The sequence below is a fragment of the Girardinichthys multiradiatus genome, chromosome 9, assembly GCF_021462225.1.
Source record: "Girardinichthys multiradiatus isolate DD_20200921_A chromosome 9, DD_fGirMul_XY1, whole genome shotgun sequence".
In the NCBI taxonomy this organism is placed as follows: Eukaryota; Metazoa; Chordata; class Actinopteri; order Cyprinodontiformes; family Goodeidae; genus Girardinichthys; species Girardinichthys multiradiatus.
In genome coordinates, this window is record NC_061802.1 from 24,362,567 (window position 1) to 24,382,537 (window position 19,971).

A 19,971-nucleotide genomic window follows, 5' to 3' on the forward strand; every position below is an offset into this window, starting at 1 on the left:
AGTAGATCACAACAGCATGTGTCAAGTAGCATATTGGTTATGCCAAACCTTGCATTAGCAACCTGAATTTAAAACTATCTACTTCAGTTTAATTCTGCTCTTATTCATATGTTTTATTCATATGTTTTAGTTGTCAGAAAGTAAAATGAGTGGAAAATCTTGTGTCCATTTTCAATTGCAGCTACCTTTAAAGTACTACAAAGTTGGTTTTTCTATTTGATAAAATCCTGGTTTTGTTTAAATGCATCAGCTGTACAATCTTCTCTTATTTAATTAAATGCCAGAAGTGTCTGTACTGAGCTGCTACCTAATTCCTTTGTCTCTGCTGTATAAACTCTCCTTCCTTGCCTGCATATGACCCCTGTGCAGAAACAGCAGAATCAAGGAGCACTTTAGATTATTAAGGCACGAAGACTCTGTTTATATTGTTATAATTAAAGTAAAGAGGGAGGCAATATAGTCAAGATCATTTTAAAGGGAAAGGCACACACAATCAATTACAAGTCCCCCACAGATACAGATGTATGTGTGCACAGCATGTGTGAGTGAGGGTGTGTGTTAATGGACACAGACAGTCACACACTCTAAAAATACTGCAGTCACCACTCACTTACCTTTAAAGATAAATGTTACAACTGATTTCTGCGTAAAAGGTTTTTCGGTAAACATGTTTTGTTCACCACCAAATAGAGTGCTGTTTAATGACAGCAGGGAGAGCTGTGCTCTATTCAAACTCATCATGTAAAAGAACAACACTATGAAGTTTAAAGTTCTACCAAAAATCAGTGCAATGTAGATGAGTAAATATTCAAAGACCATCAGTGATGCAGTGTGGATTATTATCCGATCCTTTACAGCTGTATGTACATTTTTTATCTGACTCCTTGCAGGATAGAATTATGTTTTTAACCTCTCCTCACTACAGTAGCCCTGATACCATTATGACTTCATCGAGTTCTATTAAACATATAATGTAAAGGTCATCATTTTCATGCAGTTCCAGCTGAGTTTTCACTCCAGCCTTTAAGGATGTACACAGTCTGTACATTTAAAACCGATGCAACACCAGGTCTTTAAATTTTAGGTTTACAAAATTGCCAGACTAGATATTTGATTTTTGGATTTAAAAACAACTTCTGGTTAAAAATAAAAATGCTTTTGCTATCCAGACTGTGTTACAGTATTCATGTCTATTTATCTCACGCTGTATATTTGTTGCCAAGCTTTTGTAGCCAAGTAGTAAAGACCGAGATAATTTCAACAGCTAAAATCACCTGTGAAGGAAAAATAACAGGGGCAGAATGTTCATCTAAATGTTACTACTACTTCCAAAAGTAAGCAAACTAACTAGGTTTCCCATGAATTTTTTGTTTCCTATCCTGAAACATATCACCGACAAGCAAGGCAGTGATGTCTGTACAACTTTCTTTGCAGATATATACCTAACACACTTAACTCATCATGAAGACGCCACAATAAGACAAGGCTTTTAAACAACCTCTAATCTAACACAATTCAGTAAATCAAGGAGACCTAAAAAGAAAACTTCAAGGACAATCAACTATATATTATGAATTCATGCAACAGTAGTGTTAGAAACATATTCCAATAAACTGTTGTGAGATCTTGTTTGGTTGCTCAGTTTTGTTTGTAATAAAACTTCTGGCTAAGTAAGATTAGAATATTTTTTTTACTAATAAATCTGCTTTTTTCTGTATTGGGAATTACATTTAGAACGCCAAAATTTGTCACATCTGATTACGCATATTAAATGCATTCTGATATAACAGAATCTCCTAAGAAAAAACCATTAGAGTACACCAGACTGCCTTAGATCTCTATAGCACAGAAACAGACTGCAATATAAAAGATGCAGAGAAAGAAAACAAGTTATCTGTGACTATAATTGACTGGAGGACAATCTATGAACAGTGTTTGACCTGAAAGATCAAACTACAAGAAGAAATCTGCAGCCTAATAAAGTAGTCATGCAAATGACTGGTATCTTAAGAGACTTGATCTACTTATGATCAGCATTTGTATCCATCCAAGATCTTCCCTGCAGCAGTTTTAATATGGTAATCAAATTATGTAATAATGTTGTGCTTAACAGAGCAAATATCTGAAGGCCTCAGAGCATCGTTCCTATTAAGCCAGAGTGTCTTTTTTATAAACAGTACCAGTGCAACCTTAATTGGATCTACAGTAAACATAAATGCCATAACAGGAAAGCTGCTGTGACAGTTCTATACTGCCAAACACTGGAAAAGGAGGATATATAGGGAGTATAAATGAAGAAAGTGCTAGGTTTTTTGTTTTTTTTAACAAATGGCATCAAAACAAACATGTCTGTTTTGTTTGACAGAAGAACAGATGTGCTGAGTCAGCTCACCACACAGCATATCCAGTTGCATGCTTGCACAAAGAGAAACAAGGCTGACATCCACACCTTACCACTGCTTATCTTTAAGTGCATGAATCTATCAACACCGGATACGGTAAGTAATTTTCTCCCTTAGAAAATACACACAATGACTACAAGCACAACACAAAACAGTAACAGAATGGAGATTCTGATGCATTTAGAGGAAATAAAACGACTTAAGAAACAAAGTAGAAGGGCTTTGCATTGTGTTTCTGCCAGGCAACACCGATCATGCCAAGCTATGACGTTGTACATGTGGAATTGATCCACACAAACCAACCTTGAGGAGGTTTGGCCTCATTCATGTGACAGAGCTCATGCCAACATAAATCCATCCATCCAATACTGGATCATTGTGTGCAGATTCTTCAGAACTGCATAAAATGTAACTGTGGAAAAACTGAGACTGAGAGTTATCAGTTTAAAAATATCTGATTAAAACTGGACACCCTTATCTTACAGCTTCATGAACTGCAGCAACCAAGTCAAATCTTGTTAACTGGTAACTGTGCAACGAAGATGCACTTACAAAGCATATAACTTCAGGGAAGGAAATCTGATAGCTCTGTCTATGAAAAACTGAGTCATGCACTGGTAGTCTACGTATGAGCATCATTTAAAATTCCAAGCAATGGAGAGCCACAACTCTCAATTATTTATGCCATAAACTTTCATTCAGAGGTCACATCAATAAGGGAAACAAATTCAAATTCATAATTTTTGTGGATGTATCCAACATTCTTCTAATGTTGTACTTTTTCCATGCATAACATACATGCAAAGCAGATGTTTTAATAATTTACATGTTTATAATTGTAGGAAAACCCCAGTTTTTAAACAAATGCACTTTTACCTGCAGAAAATAGAATTTTTTACTTATATATTGTTTTTACTTAATTTGTTTGTTTTTTTATTCATTCTAACCAAAAAGTATTTTATCAATGCTGGGAGGCACAACTCTTGTTGGTCCCTCACATTTAACCTTATTCTTTCCAGATCACATATTCATTGTATATGTACTCAGAAATTCACAAAGCCTTGATATTTTATTTATGTCCACAGCTCTTTTTATTCAGTGTACATATGTTCCTGAAAAATACGTTTTAAAGGCTGGAGTGGATTCTGATCTGATCTTAAAATTGTACAAAGCAATAGGACTTTCATGCATGTTATGGGAAACACATATAGAGTGTGTGATAATTAAGCATGAATGAAACATGGAAAACATACAGTTTAGATGAAGGAATATACTGCTTCTGGCTACATATAAAAGCATTTCTAATGAATACTCTTACATTAGTATATGATAATATATATCGCATTAGTGTCTAGAACGTTATCTCAGTAGCAGTCATGTATTACATAATCAGCTATCTAGGATCTGGAGTATCTCTATGCTTTTGGAGTTGAAGGAAGCTTTCATGAATCACACCAGATTGTTGTTTTGTATGATCATTATGATCATCATATGAGCAGCCCATTATTTAAAAGCTTTACTGTAATTGAGTATCTTCACCTGAAGAAGCTCAGGCATGACAATGCAGTTTATTAATAGCATATTTTTGTTACGATTCTTGCAAACTGGTCTTATATTTTGGAGAGTCTGGACTCATGATGCTATTTGCTCTTTAACATTTTGACGTCAGACCAGATGACGTCAAAATCTGTATTTTTTGCATTTTGCTAAATTATTATCTTTGTGTAGTAATTCCAAGCGTGCCACGGTGTTGTTTACCTTTTTCATGCTGCCGCACGTGTTTCTGGAAATGCACTGTGAACTGCCAGTATCTGTAATCTGGAACATGTCTAACTGATTTGATGGGGGATTTATTTTTCCTTTAAGATCTTAGACTTTAGCTTTATCTGAACAAGGAAGAAAAATCAGCAGAAGTCAAACTTTCCTCAATGAGATAAACAAAATGCCTTTGATATGAACTAGGCTGCAGGAAGAAGTGCCCCCCCCCCCCCCGTTTGTTCCCTCGTGCTGGACGTCATGCAGAGCCCGGCTCCTTACCTGTAAATGCCCCTGGTACATATTGAGTACACAGTCGGTCGCGAATCCTTCCCTCAGCGGATCTCTGCGCTTCTTCCAGACTTAGAGGCGGGCGGGTGGAAGATTGTCGGACCGGAGCAGTTTACATCAGAAACAGCGGGAGAGTTTTTCGGCAGGGTATCCGGAGGAGCAAGCAGAGAGGAGCTGTCCTCCACTCAGGTGCTGAAATCGATACTTTATTTCGCTTATCCAGGATTTGACACGGGAGCGCAACGTCGGACCGAACTTTAAAAAAGGCGCAGAATCCTCACCGCGTCTAAATCTTTTTGTACATGTGCCGCTTTTCTGATGGACAAGATACAGCCGTGCAGAAGAAAAACAAAAACAAAAACAAAAAAAAACTGAAATTAAATGTTCATTGTGAGCGCTCTCTAGGCTGTCTCTCCCTCCCCTCCGCTCTCGGGTAAATGCTTTGACGCTTCTCTCGGTTGAAGCTCCTCTTATAGCATGCTCCTCTTTCCTGTTTGCCAACCCATCCCTACGGAGCCTCCTCTAGTGCTGACGCACTTACCCCACAAGGAGGCACGCAAGCACACCTCCATCTGCCTTCATAGCATGTTCAAAGAAGAAACTTAAAACTCACGAAACATACATGTTATTGAAAACGCATCATTGTTTGTATTAGTCTGTAGTGGCAGAAATGTATAAAAACATAATTTTTACAAAATATTCTATATGGACTAAGGTTGTTGAAAACAATGCGCAGTATTACGTCTGCATTTCATGTACAAATAACCCTGGTTCTCAGTCTTTGCTAATTAGAAGAAACAATTATATAACCAAAACCATACAAGACGTCCAGTAATTCGTTGGTAGCTAATTATGTATCAGAAGCAGGACACTAATTAGCCTGCAGTATTTATTTATACAAAAAAGGCAGATGTCCTGTAATAACTCGTAAGTCCTAATAAAGCTGTTTCCATTTTTCCATGAGGGCTTATTCCATCAGCAATACTTAGCTTATATAAAGGTGAGAATATTTTAGGAAAACAAAATAATGTCTAACAGACAGCAATTAAAAGTGACATCTAATGAATAAAAGTGCTGTTATTTTTCTATTATTTATATATTTTTCAGTTTAGAAGCAGATTTTGTTGTAAATATTACAAGAAACTGTTCAGCTTACATTATATTTTTTGTATTCACGTTTAAAGGATATTGGTTCCACTGTATTTTATCTAAAGTAATCAAAGCTTGTGGTTATCATGTCACAAAATGTAGGAAAACCATGGCTATCAATACAGTTCCAATTCCATTCAGCTCTGCAAAGGCCAGGTAATGAGCAATTTATTTTATTTAGGTGTTTGAGAGGGAATGCATCAAAAAGCTGCAGGATAGTAGCTCTTGAGGATTTGGCTTGGGCACCCCTCCTTAACCCAACATCAATTGACATATCAAAATGTGTTGTATTCCAGTAGTTACCCATTATATTATTTGTATCTAACCATTGCAAGAGGTGGGTAATAATTAGTTACATCGACTCAGTTACATATACTTTAGCAAAACCAGGTGACTCTAGTGCGAGCAACAATTACAGAGGCAGAGTTTGAGTTAAACAGGTTTATTGATAAACAGGAAAATGCAACGAGGTTGTTGGGGAATCCGGGTTCTGCTGGTCGGAGCATTTAGGAAGAGAGGTAAGTGAGTACAGGCGGATGGTGGTAATGAGCGATTTAAAATGTTTGATGGCAGGCGTTACTTGTTAGGAGAGGAAGTGGAGTTTCCGGGGGGAGGTGAGGAACGAGAGTGAGTTTGACAGATGAGGTTGCGTTGAGGTGGTTATTGTTCTTTTGGATCTTTTTCCAGATGGTGTATGTGGAGTTGGAGGGTGGACGTGCAGGATTCTGGAGGCAGGTGATCCAGAGGAGAGGTTAGCGCCTTCTGTGGGTTCACAGGTTCCGGGAAGCTGAAGGAGACTCTTGAGAGGAGAAGCACAGTGAAGTGCCTTCAGCCGACTGCGGATTTGGGCTCAGAACATGGGGGGAAGGAGGTATGGGTCCTCAGAGTTCCTTTCCATTCTACAGAGAGGAAACGTGAGTAAACAATAAGGTCACAGGAAACAATAAACAGAGCTAGTCTATTGGTCTGATTACCACTCAGGTGAGTTAACAATCTATTGCCTCTCTTCAGGGTTCCAGCTGCTTAAGAAGGCTCCTCTTGAGTAGCCTAGACGATCTTCAGCTGTGGCTGTACCTGCCTGTCAACCTCTGCAGGAGGAGGTGAAAGAGAAACCACACACACAACAACAACACAAACCTGTGCTCCGCTCCATGGCATGACATACCCACAGTGAGTAACTTTACTGAATAAAGTACGAACATGTTTAAGCCATATCAGCACCACACACAGACACACGCCTACAGTTTATGTTAGAGTGAGACTCATTGTTCTAATGTTATTTTCTATATGCTCAGCCTGCTGTGCCACTCGGAGGAATGTACAGTAAATAGTGCATATTGTCACCAAAAGTACTTTACCCTGTTCAATTATACATACATTACCTACAGTAAGTATTGGGTTCATTAGTTTTATGTTAAAAAAACTGATTTGGAAAAAGGTTTCTTCTGCCAGAATTTATTTTGTAATCACATTATTTATTTGTATTATCTTCTTTCATTTTAGTATTTAAAAGAACAGACTTTGTACAAAACTTGATATTCTTGTTTGTCTGATTACATCAATTTAAAATATTAAATCAGATACAGCATTTTACCAAATACTTTTTTACCCTTACTTGAGTAATTACTTAGATGGCTACTTTTTAATTCTACTTGAGTAAAGATACAGTTTATTGCAAAAAGTATTTGTCTGTCTACTTTTACATGAACTTTGGTGGCATCCTATTTCTAATCTATAGGGTCCAATTTGTTTATGGACAACTTTACCTATTCTGTAAACATCTTCTGCAAGGTTTAGGAATGTGTTCATAGTTAGATGAGAAAATCAGATTTGCAGCCTCTGCTCTAATCCATCCCAAAGGTGTTCAAGAAGGTTGAGGTCAGGACTCTCTGCAGGCCTGACAAGTTTCTCCACGCCAAACTTTATACACCTGCAGCCATGAGAGAGATTGGAACACCGGAATTCATTGATTTGGTGGTGTGATCCAATACTTTTGGCAATATAGTGTATGTTGGAGTAGTGCTACATTTACCTGAGTACAGATTTTGGCTACTCCACCCACCTATAAACATTAAGGCCTTCTTTTGTATCCCTTAAAGTTAATTCACACATCAGATGTACTGTTAAGGGCAAAATCATTCATACCTTCAGCAGATTTAGGCTTAAAGTAATTTTACCTAGATGGTTTTTATGACTGGAAATAATTTTAACATTTTGGAGTGAGCCAGCCAGAGTCCTAACTTGAATTTGACAAATAATCCATGGATGAAGCTAAAGATTAGGGTGATGGTATGAAGACCAAAGATAAATCATCAAAATACCAGTGGAAACATGCAAAAAGTGGGTCAGCAATTATTAAAAGGGTTTGATTGATCATATGTAAATAGAAACTGGTAAATTTGTCTTGTTTCAGAACTTATACTCCTTTTGCATTGTTTTATTATCTTTTAAGAGATGTTTGTCATATTTACTCTTATTTATTTGTCAGAAACAATTATGCGAATCTCTTGTCCAATCACATCTCAAGGGTGCTCTGTTAGATTGAGATCTGATTACTGTGGAGGTCATTGGAGTACAGTGAACTCCTTGTTATATTAAAAAAACAATGTGAGATTATCTTTTGTGTTACATTTTAAACATACTAATAATTTCTTAACAAAACAATAAAATGTCAACATTCACTTATAAACTAAGTGCATGTCTGGTTAAGGAGCAGGGGAGAATGTAAACTATATCTGTAGAGTAAATTCAGAGGAGTTTATCTTTTCAAATTTATTTGACAGTGCTACCGCAGACTGTCGACACTTGCACAATTATTAACTAAAACTCTCATGACTAAAACTTTGCTTTGCATGCATTTCTTGTGTGAGGACATGGACAGTTTCAAATGTACATCAAACGTTTTATTGACAAGGATTGAACCTATAAGGACATATTTTATACATTTCAACAGAGTTCTTCTACTAAACAAAGTGTCTTAGTTAAATATGCATAAGGCTACATCTCACACAGCTTGTGGCTGTCAGAAAGCAGCTAAAGGTAAATAATTAAAAACTGCACTATCCAGAGATCATGTTATGTGACAGAGTGAAAAGGACCCAGTGTTTTCTCAACATCAGTGTTGAGAAGCAAATTAAAAAGTCAAACAGTGCAGTCATAATGATCATAGTTAATGAAGTACTTAGATTTTTTTCTGAGAAAACTGGTTAATGTTGTTTCGCCGTAGCTTTGTTTACCTATATAATTTTGTGCCACTTTGTTTTTTTTGGAACATCAGTATGTATTAAAAATAAAATCCCTATCAGAAGACTAATAGTAACTATTATTCATAATGACTTCTCTTCATTAGTAACAACCTGATCAAACCTCAACCACTCAATTTAATGTGCAGTATTACAACATGAACATAACAGTCCTTTCCATGTTTAGAGTTTTCACTTTCTTCATCTGTCACAGATAATAACAAGTTTATCTCATGAGAAACAACATGATCATTTTCTCCTTAATTTATTTAAGATTATCACAGAAATGTTCTGTATAAAAATGTATTTAATATTTTAGGAAGTTTATTTTTTACTTAGTAATTAATTACCAACATACTCGTGACATACCTCTGTTATAACTGTATCTATTTTTAGATTTTATCTGACTGTTTTCCTTTTCCTCAGTGAACAAACTGCTTGTGCTGGCAGACAAAATAAAATAAAAATGCTAAGATGAGTGAGGGACATTTCAGTATTTCAGCAAAAGAAGTATAGTTTAGCAGACGACGGAGCTTATATACCGTGAATGGGTGGAGAATGACATTGAATGTAGATGAGTTAATCAGGGAGATTTTGAAAAGTTTTGGAATAGAGCAAAACAGGTAGACTGAGGGAAGGTGAATCTTAAACACAGAGGGAATTAAACTGGACATAAAGGAAGCTACGAACCAAGGGGGGAAATTACCAACACGTATCTAAGTGGATAAACTAAAATACACAGAAAATAGAATACAAGAATAAGTAGCAAACTAAACCTAAAGGAACAAACATTTATGGCTAAACCTTTCTAACAATAATGAACACAGAGAACAGAACTGAATTCAAGACCATAGTAACAATAATAAAGATATCAAAAGTGATCAAACCTCAAACACAAATTAAAACCCAAACACCCAAGGATCATGACATCATCAGTCTTATTGTTCAAAGGTTCTAACATTTATTCAGACTTCATCAGACTTTCAGAAACTTTGTTTAAAGGAATCTCATAGTTCTTTCCTTTACATCCGTTCTTATACAGATGTGTCCGATTGGAAACATCAGTCACTTGCTCCTTGGATCTCAGGCTTTCATCAATGTCAGATGAGTGGTTAGGTGACCAAGGAGATCGGCTTTAAAAGGAAGTGCCATTTAACAGTTCATCGCTCAGACATCGTTCCTACGTGTCACAAGCTCTGATCCTTCCTCTGCGTCAGCGAGCCTCTTCTCCAGAACTTTAAGTCTTACTCGCTCTATTTCGCGGTCTTCCCTGTTTATATCCAGGACGATTTGTAACACTCTTATCCTACCTGAGATTGCGTTTAGCGCTTAGGATGTTACTATATCAAATTGCGTGCTACCTGGGCGGTTGGGATTCCCCAGCATGCTACACACCAACACGAATCTCGGTATCAGTCACTCTTATTAGTGACAATCAAGCAGGTCAAAAGCAGGCTGCTGCTTATCTCTCTGAAAGAGTCTCAGCAGTTGCCCTCATAGCCGTCCTTATTTTGAGAGACCACGATGTCTGGAGGAATTAATCTTTGGGTCCTTTACCCAGACTGAGTATCAGTACAACAGCAGAAAAAAGAAAGAGGTACTTGCCAGAAGTAGCAACGGGAGGTTCCCAGTAGATTGATAAGGAAACACAGTCTGACGGGAGTCTAAAGGGAAACGACTCATCTCAGGTATTTAAGAGACACAAAACACAGATGTTAATGAAGACAAAATGAAGAATTTTCCCAAAACAGTTTCATGAGCTCAGGCTCATAGTATACATAAGACACTTAAAAACTCTGGCCTTTAGCTTGGAACAAGCCAGGGTTTTACGCTCTCACTTTGTGCATCACCTGGGATGTTATACATTATAATTGTGTATGCTACACAATTGTTACTTTAAAGACATATTCCTATGCTGAAAAATAAACTGTACCCCAAAGTGAAAAGCAGGCATTATTTTTTTCTAAACATTAGTCCTAATTTGATGATCTCACTCCACTTAACAAAACCATTAGTTTAAACAACAAACAAACCAAAAAAAGACTCTTTGCCTATTAATTTGTTGACTGAAAACCAACAAAACCAGTTATTGCACCAAAATAAACATCAGTAAACATCCATAATTAAACTCAAAATAGCGGCTGTTTCAGAAAATGGGATAAACAGTAATGCCATTAAATTAAATTCAATTCAAAAATACTTTATTAATCCCAAAGGGAAATTAAATGTTGTTGTAGCTCATTAAATATCATACTTTTTGCATTTCTTGAGCCTGTTTGCATTGCTTTGTTAGGATTCATCTAAAAACGTTTGGTTTACTTGGCTACTTCAGACAGCAGAGGTTGGATTTTAGCTTTCATGGTAAAACTTGCTTATAGTTTTTAATTCTATCCAAAAGCTCAGTAGCTTTAATGCTATTATCAAGCTACCCAGGTATGAAAACAAACTGAATCTAAATTTAATCAGGCAATGAAATGTTTAATATTCATGTATTGTTACCTGTTTCTGGCAATAAAAGTAGTTTCAATCTAATGTTGTTTCTTATTTTAGTTATATTTTATTTAAAGCTGCTGATCAATGTTTTAATCTCACAATGTAATTTAGTTACTCACTGGCAATACCTAAAACTGTTTACACATTACACCCAGAAATACTGGAGGTGGGAGTGTTTACTAAAATTAAACCAAGGAATGTGGTCACATTTAATTCTTCATTTAACATGGTGGGCAAATATATTTTCAAATTGGGCCAGGTTGTTTCTGATAGTTCTTAAGACTTTACAACTTTGGTACTTGTCATTAAAACCTACACAGTGTAGCACACAACAGGGACGGTGCATAATTTGCATTTTCACCAACACGGTTATTAAAGAAGAAGGATAGATGGATTGACAGACAAAAGATGTATATTCACAGTAAGAAGTATGAAATAGGACCAGAAAATTCACAAAAAAAAGGATAAAAATATGTAGAATGTTTTTTTTAAATATACACTTGGCATGTCAAATAGTGAAATGCAAAAATAAATCATTAGTCAGATCAGTTTGTCAAGTTTTTTTTTGAAGATTATTTTCTAACATGAGTGTTGCCCCAGCCCTGTGCATCACAATGTTTTAAATAATCTTGCTCAAAACAGACATACAACTATTAACTAATGTCTTAGTTTCCATTCTATTTGTCTTTCTGTTCATTCTGCAGAAAACCTAATATTCTGCAATCCATTTGCCTTTCCCTGTGGATACCTCACAGAAAATGTGATTTATTTTTCTTTGGCGTATAGTGCAACTCTGCTGTTGGGAGGACATGTCATTAGCAGTGAACCCTAGAGATGCAGAGAGGAATGAGAAAAACTAATAGAGCACGCAAATTATGTCAAATGATCTAGAGTGGCTGACACTTTGTGCCAGTTTACACTCCAACAGGCATGTTTTGAGTCTCTGCCGTGCCTTGCCTTAAGGAATCCATCAACTATTATTGTTAAATGTACCATATAATAAGATAATAAGATTACTTTTATGAGGTAATATGTTAACAAACTGGTGGGTAATGTACTGTAATTCTTGTTAACATGGCTTCACTTGGCCAATCTCTCTTTGGTCATTAATACATTTATGTTTCAGTCAAGAACACCAATTAATTGTAATGTTATTAAATTTAACATTGAATAATGCAGCAAAAATAATGATGCATATGAACCTTTTTCTATTAGTGCAGACTAAAATGCAAAAATGTGAAGTGTCATCTAAAGGCATTGCAATTGTTCATTTACTACGAATGTGCATACCAAACACCACTTCAATGCATCTAAAAGTGATTTAATTAAAAAGGCCAGTTGTCAACCAGAGCTGATGACTAAATGTTGTTGTACTGAGCCTTTCTGTGGCTGTGTTGTTTTAGTCTGGAATGAAATCTGCAAACTGGCTGACATTTTGACTTTCACTGCTATCTTGGGGTAGTGCATAATTACTTCTCTGCATACAGTCCATCTAATGAAAAGAAGCGATACAGATCAAGGGCAAAGTTTAACTTGATTAATTACAGCTTTAAAGGTATTTTCCTTCATCTCAATACCTATCAGTAATGTGATCTAGGAACTCTAAGAACTCTAAATAACATTTTCTTACTAATAGTCAGGCACAGTCAGTGGTTAAGTATACTGTTTCTTTAACAAGGCGAGTTATGAACTGACTCCAGTTGGTGTGTGATTAAACGAATACCTAACTGTATGTGCATTTAAAAAGAGTGTACCTTTCCTTTTCCTTGTTAAATTATTTCCACACTGATGTATGCATGTGGTATTGAAGAAAGAAGGAGGGATGCAGCACTGGTGGTGTAGTGTGTGGCTGTCCCAGGTTTGAGTCCCGGACCTGCCAACCTTTGCCGAATGACACCCCCCTCTCTTTCCTACTATTGAACAATAAAGGCCTCTAGTGCTGCAAAAAATATTAAAAAGAAGAGAGAAGGAGAATAGGATAAGCCTTTTCTTTCAGATGGAGAATGGGGACAGCATTAGGTGTATGTGTAGCTCAGGAGCAGCAAGTGTATTTTCTGTAAATTATAAAAGGATTTAAAAAACAATAGAAATTGAAAGTTATATCTTTAAGTTACATTCTTATAAATACATTTTCTTCCAAGCTGGAAGAATTCTGCTCTTGATTTTAGGGGTCATGTGAACCAATGCTTGCAACATAGTTGCCTGGTGGATGTTTAAATTCTACTTTGTGTGATTAAAAAGTAAATTTAATATCTGATTAGGAATACTAAAAATGTTAAGCTCAATGCAATGAATAATTTCTTTACTTGTGTGCATTTTCAATTTTTTCTGCATGCAATCATCAACAATCATGCAGAATGTGAAAAGCCCTTTAGGGTGTTTCTGAGGTCCCTCTGGTGACCACAACATTATACATGTTAGTATATGGTAGTTCTTCTATTGTTGAGGTTGACAAATTAGGTGAGAAAAATATTTTACATTTTTAGAAGTTGCTCAGCCAGTTTGGGGCTGCTTTGCTGGTGGGGAGTGCACAGCTTCAAATGGTGCCCAGGTTTGGCTGTGCTGGTTGCTGGGAGACCAAAGGAAGGTGTGAGCTTTTCAGGCTGCATTTTTATTAAAACATAAATGTGTTGTCCAAGAATAGCCCCAAGATCATATTTACTTAGGATGACAAGGAAGCAGCTGCTCTTGGGTTTTAGAATATAATGTAATGATAGTTGCCGCACAACTCATTAAATCATAAAACAACTTCACCTGCAATCTCATATGCTCTTGATGAAAGTCCTGACGGTGTCTGTTCCATCATAATAAGGCTGAAATTGACAGTGGATGTACAAAAACGGACTGGGTCAAGCAGAATGAAAAAATTAGGAAGACCAATGAACTCTACATACAATATGAACAAATGAATTAAAGATTTAAAACCATGACCAATAAAATTATGCAACATTGCCACTCAATGTTATTTATGTCTGAGAACCACTGATTATCTTGAAGAATCTGTAAATGAGGTTAAGTTAGTCTTGGAACAAACTAACTAATAATTGGTACCTTTAAACCACTATTCACAATGCAAGGTCAGATAAAGATTATGTAGAAAAAATACAATTTTAAAGAATGATTTGCTGAATAAAGCCAACCTTCTGGATGAGTAATTCTCAATGGTGTTTATTTAGCTTTCCTTATTTAGTACAATAATATTTAAGGAAATATTAAACTAATATTTAAGGAAATATTATTTTGAATAAGAACCAAACCTTTCTGGATGAATGAGTCTTAATGGTGTTTAATTAGCTATTACAGGTCCTTCTCAAAATATTAGCATATTGTGATAAAGTTCATTATTTTCCATAATGTCATGATGAAAATTTAACATTCATATATTTTAGATTTATTGCACACTAACTGAAATATTTCAGGTCTTTTATTGTCTTAATACGGATTATTTTGGCATACAGCTCATGAAAACCCAAAATTCCTATCTCACAAAATTAGCATATCATTAAAAGGGTCTCTAAACGAGCTATGAACCTAATCATCTGAATCAACAAGTTAACTCTAAACACCTGCAAAAGATTCCTGAGGCCTTTAAAACTCCCAGCCTGGTTCATCACTCAAAACCCCAATCATGGGTAAGACTGCCGACCTGACTGCTGTCCAGAAGGCCACTATTGACACCCTCAAGCAAGAGGGTAAGACACAGAAAGAAATTTCTGAACGAATAGGCTGTTCCCAGAGTGCTGTATCAAGGCACCTCAGTGGGAAGTCTGTGGGAAGGAAAAAGTGTGGCAGAAAACGCTGCACAACGAGAAGAGGTGACCGGACCCTGAGGAAGATTGTGGAGAAGGGCCGATTCCAGACCTTGGGGGACCTGCGGAAGCAGTGGACTGAGTCTGGAGTAGAAACATCCAGAGCCACCGTGCACAGGCGTGTGCTGGAAGTGGGCTACAGGTGCCGCATTCCCCAGGTCAAGCCACTTTTGAACCAGAAACAGCGGCAGAAGCGCCTGACCTGGGCTACAGAGAAGCAGCACTGGACTGTTGCTCAGTGGTCCAAAGTACTTTTTTCGGATGAAAGCAAATTCTGCATGTCATTCGGAAATCAAGGTGCCAGAGTCTGGAGGAAGATTGGGGAGAAGGAAATGCCAAAAGTCCAGTGTCAAGTACCCACAGTCAGTGATGGTCTGGGGTGCCGTGTCAGCTGCTGGTGTTGGTCCACTGTGTTTTATCAAGGGCAGGGTCAATGCAGCTAGCTATCAGGAGATTTTGGAGCACTTCATGCTTCCATCTGCTGAAAAGCTTTATGGAGATGAAGATTTCATTTTTCAGCACAACCTGGCACCTGCTCACAGTGCCAAAACCACTGGTAAATGGTTTACTGACCATGGTATCACTGTGCTCAATTGGCCTGCCAACTCTCCTGACCTGAACCCCATAGAGAATCTGTGGGATATTGTGAAGAGAACGTTGAGAGACTCAAGACCCAACACTCTGGATGAGCTAAAGGCCGCTATCGAAGCATCCTGGGCCTCCATAAGACCTCAGCAGTGCCACAGGCTGATTGCCTCCATGCCACGCCGCATTGAAGCAGTCATTTCTGCAAAAGGATTCCCGACCAAGTATTGAGTGCATAACTGTACATGATTATTTGAAGGTTGACGTTTTTTGTATTAAAAACACTTTTCTTTTATTGGTCGGATGAAATATGCTAATTTTGTGAGATAGGAATTTTGGGTTTTCATGAGCTGTATGCCACAATCATCCGTATTAAGACAATAAAAGACCTGAAATATTTCAGTTAGTGTGCAATGAATCTAAAATATATGAATGTTACATTTTCATCATTACATTATGGCAAATAATGAACTTTATCACAATATGCTAATATTTTGAGAAGGACCTGTATATTTAGTAAAATAATATTTAGGGAAATATTTTTTTTCTAGATTGGAAACTAACAGTCTTACTGGATAAATAATTCTTAATGGATCCATAAAGTGATGGGCATAAGTCACGTTACCTTAGCCGATAGCTGTTGAAGCTAAGAAAAGAAGCTTGTAGTTTGTTACCACTCCTTTAAAATCAAACATCTACCTTTAAAATACCACCAATAAAAGGATCAAAATGCATATGCGTTGACGGCGCATTATGGTCGATCTGTGCTTAAAAACCACCCTCTAAACAAAGTTTGTCTAAACACAACGCTGCTCATTAGCTGAGCAGCTACTCTGCTACCATTTAGCTGAGTTTTCTCAACACACACAAAAACCCAATGTTATAAAATGAACATTATTTAGATTGCTGAGGAATAGGTTTCCTGACGAGTCGAGGGAAGCGAACCGTCCCGGTAATCCATGTGTGGACTGAACAAAGGGAGTAGCATTGCAGCTAAGTGGGGGCTTGTCATCTGGTTAGCAAACCACACTTGTCTTTTTACACCATTTTTATGAATGAATACTGGGTACTCAAACAGGAAAAACATTAGTTAACTTTGTTGCATATGATTGGCATGATTGTAGTCACTTCTGGATCTAAATGAAGTTTTGACGAAAATTCAGAATGAAAGACTCACCTTCACCGCCTGCTCCTTCCAATGACTCTTCTGTGCGTCTCCCTGCCATCCAATCAGCATCCTGTCCGCATGACTCTTCATCCAATCACCTTCCGACGCCTTGCTTTTAAGGACTCACTTGTCAGCTGAGCTCATCCCTCCTGCACCCCACGTCCACCATCTTCCTTCACATCTACTCCTGGCTTCCTTGCTCCCTGGCAGCCAATCCACTATCAGTGTCGGATCAGGGGGGAGACATCTCTAAATCTAAACCTTAAAAGAAAATGTTCATCTTAGCTCATGACATTCTCAACATTCATGTCTTCCTCCCAGGTCAGAGCGCCAAAGAAATAACCATGTTATCACGTATCATTAAAACTTTTTAATTGCCATCCTTTTCCTTGAGAGTCTTTTCAGATTGAATGTACCTTATACTAAAGTGTATTTGTCATCTTTTTAGCTTTTCCCCACCAGCTGTTGTTTCCTGCAAGAATCATCAATCCGTTAATGCTGACCAGATGATTCTTGTTAAATATGTTTACTCCACAGTTCTTTCTAACCCTTTGGCTATAACGGCATCTGAATCTTTAATGCCCTGAAAACATGAACACAACAGAAGCTGCCTCTTTAAATATGTAACCATTCTAGTTGTTGTTTAGACTTCATTAACATTTTCTTTGCATGTAGTTTATAATTTTCAAATATTCTCTTTCTCATAAAGCAAGTCTGAATTATTTAAAATGCAAAATGACTCCAGATTGACAAAATCAGTGATAATCATTTGCAGATGTATTTAAATTTACAGGTACATGCAGGGTTTTCCCAATGAGCACCACAAAAGTGGATCAAGGGGTTGGCATTGCCTTGATATTACAACCCACTGATTATCAGTGTGTTTCGAATGCAAATACAGATGTCTGCTTTTACATGTGGTCCAATAAAAGCAAATTGAGTTCATGATGAACTGCTAGTGCCTTCAAACAATGTTGACCCCTTCCTTTTATTTGTGCACTACACTATTTGTGGTGAGGTCAGTTGGTGCAGCATTAGATGTTATTGGTATTTTATTATAAATACTCATTAACTATTAACGGTGGTTAATTATTATCAAAGCAAGAGAGACAGTGAATCCATAGACTGTGCAGACCTACTTTTTGAAAAGGTAAAGGCAAAACCTAATACAAAATACTTACTGATAAGAAGTGTATAAGATAATGGCCCAAAGTTAGTTTCTATGCTTTTTCTTTCCAAAGTCATAAAGAGATAGGCCTGGTGGCCTGTACAGACTGCTTCCATCTCCCTGTTGTTACATGCAAGGCTTAAGCCCCTTGTGCCTACAAATAGGATTAGCTGTTTGCAACAAAGGTACAATGGAATATGAACAATGTCGCACTGAAATAGAGCCCCAATTAATGTTTCAATATGCTGTTTAGAAGTGGAAATTATCGGGGTTCAGGTTTTAATTTGTCAAATCAACTCTTAGACAGTATGGCTGTTGCAGCTATGGCCATAAGGTATGCAGAGCTGATACATTAAAAATTGCGTAACTGCACTGAACATCTCATGAAGAAATGATATTTCTGTCCATCTGTTATCAATTTTAATCAACCTCATTCTGTCTTTGGGAGTTATACAGCTGATGAAACATTCATGGTTCTTGCAGGATGAGTCCGGCATAAGAAAGGGAGTGTAGGCAATACAGCAGATGGAACATACAGTAGATTTTTAAGATTGGCATCTGTATTTTCTGCAGTTACTGAAGAGGCACCTTCCCTTCTAGTACCAACAGAGGTATTTTTAATTCAGGAAACTCTAAAGGTGATTTTTTGTCATATCCAATTTTCAGGCTTGGAAAGCTTCCAGCAATACACCAGCAATCAAAGAGGAAACGTTTGACAAGTAGTTGGAGAAGTTTGAATGCTACTGTTATTTTTCTTAGCCCAGTTCTGATTAGCTGCTAGCTTTAACATTGCATAAAATCCTATCTCTTGATGAAAAATTTAAAAAGCCAATGGAGATATTGATTGCAGGTAAAATAATAAATTCTTGTGAAGTTTCAACAGAGCCCTTTCAAAAGTACTGTGATGGCTGGTAGACAATGAGCTTACCAGAAACAGGAACTCCACATCAAATTCTGCCCCAGGGCCCGGCAACACGTTAATGACTGGATATTTCTTGTTTGTAGTTTCTGAAGAATGTAATATAGATGTTTGCTGAATTAACAATATCCCAAAATAAAAAGTATTTGTTATTTGTAAGAGAGGTCAAAAAGTTCAAATAAAAGCTTTCCGTGAGGTTAAGATGTTTTTCTACTTTCAACTGGATCCAATAGCAATTACATTTTTTTAGGTTAGCCTAAAAGCCATTATGCAGAATGACTGCATAATGAATAAATGGTGCTATGGACTTTTTGAAATCATCTTAGTAATTAAACACACCGCTGACATTTGGGTCTGGTTCAACCCCTGACAGTGCTGATTTACAGGCATATATGAAGAAAACTTTGACATCTCTGTCAGAGTTAAAACATCTGGTTATTGGAAAAGTTTTAAGATGACTGTACTACTAAAGCTGGGATGTTGTATGATGTTTTGGAAATGTTCTGTGCTTCCAGACTTTCAAAGAATGCTCAGCATTTCTTTTTCTCTAATGCTTAAAGATTAAACTTTCTGCCAAAAAAAAAAAATAATCCATTGTTATATGACAGCTGTGAGTTGCTAATTTAGCATATTCTCTTAACTTTTTAAAGACCACTTTCAGAACAGGGGCACATAAATAAAGTCAAACAAGGATGCACTGGTAGCCAGTTGAATCAGAGTTTATTTGCATTTAGATGGACAACGAACCATCTGTGATGACCCATCATTAAATACCTGGTTCTGATATAGAAGAGGGACTTGTGCCTTTGTGTACATACTTATAGAAAAACACATGAAATTCACAATTTTTTTTTTTTTTTAACCTGTTGTCATGTAATACGCATAGGAAAATGTTCCACATGTATAAACCTACATGTGAAACAATATTTTTCACATGTTACACATTTTGCTATATTTGTTTTAAACAGTGGTGGTAATTTTTCCATGTGG

The 19,971-nt window shown here is 36.9% G+C and overlaps 1 protein-coding gene across 1 annotated transcript in view; it reads right to left on the minus strand.

The window, feature by feature from the left end:
* Nucleotides 1-4,933, minus strand: part of pex5la (peroxisomal biogenesis factor 5-like a) — a 133,176-nt gene extending 128,243 nt beyond the window's left edge. The window contains exon 1 of the mRNA XM_047374970.1: nucleotides 4,440-4,933. Within this exon, the coding sequence (XP_047230926.1) occupies nucleotides 4,440-4,460 (21 nt within the window). The 5' untranslated portion in view covers nucleotides 4,461-4,933. The remainder of the gene's footprint in view (nucleotides 1-4,439) is intronic.
* Between the last annotated feature and the right edge of the window lie 15,038 nt (nucleotides 4,934-19,971).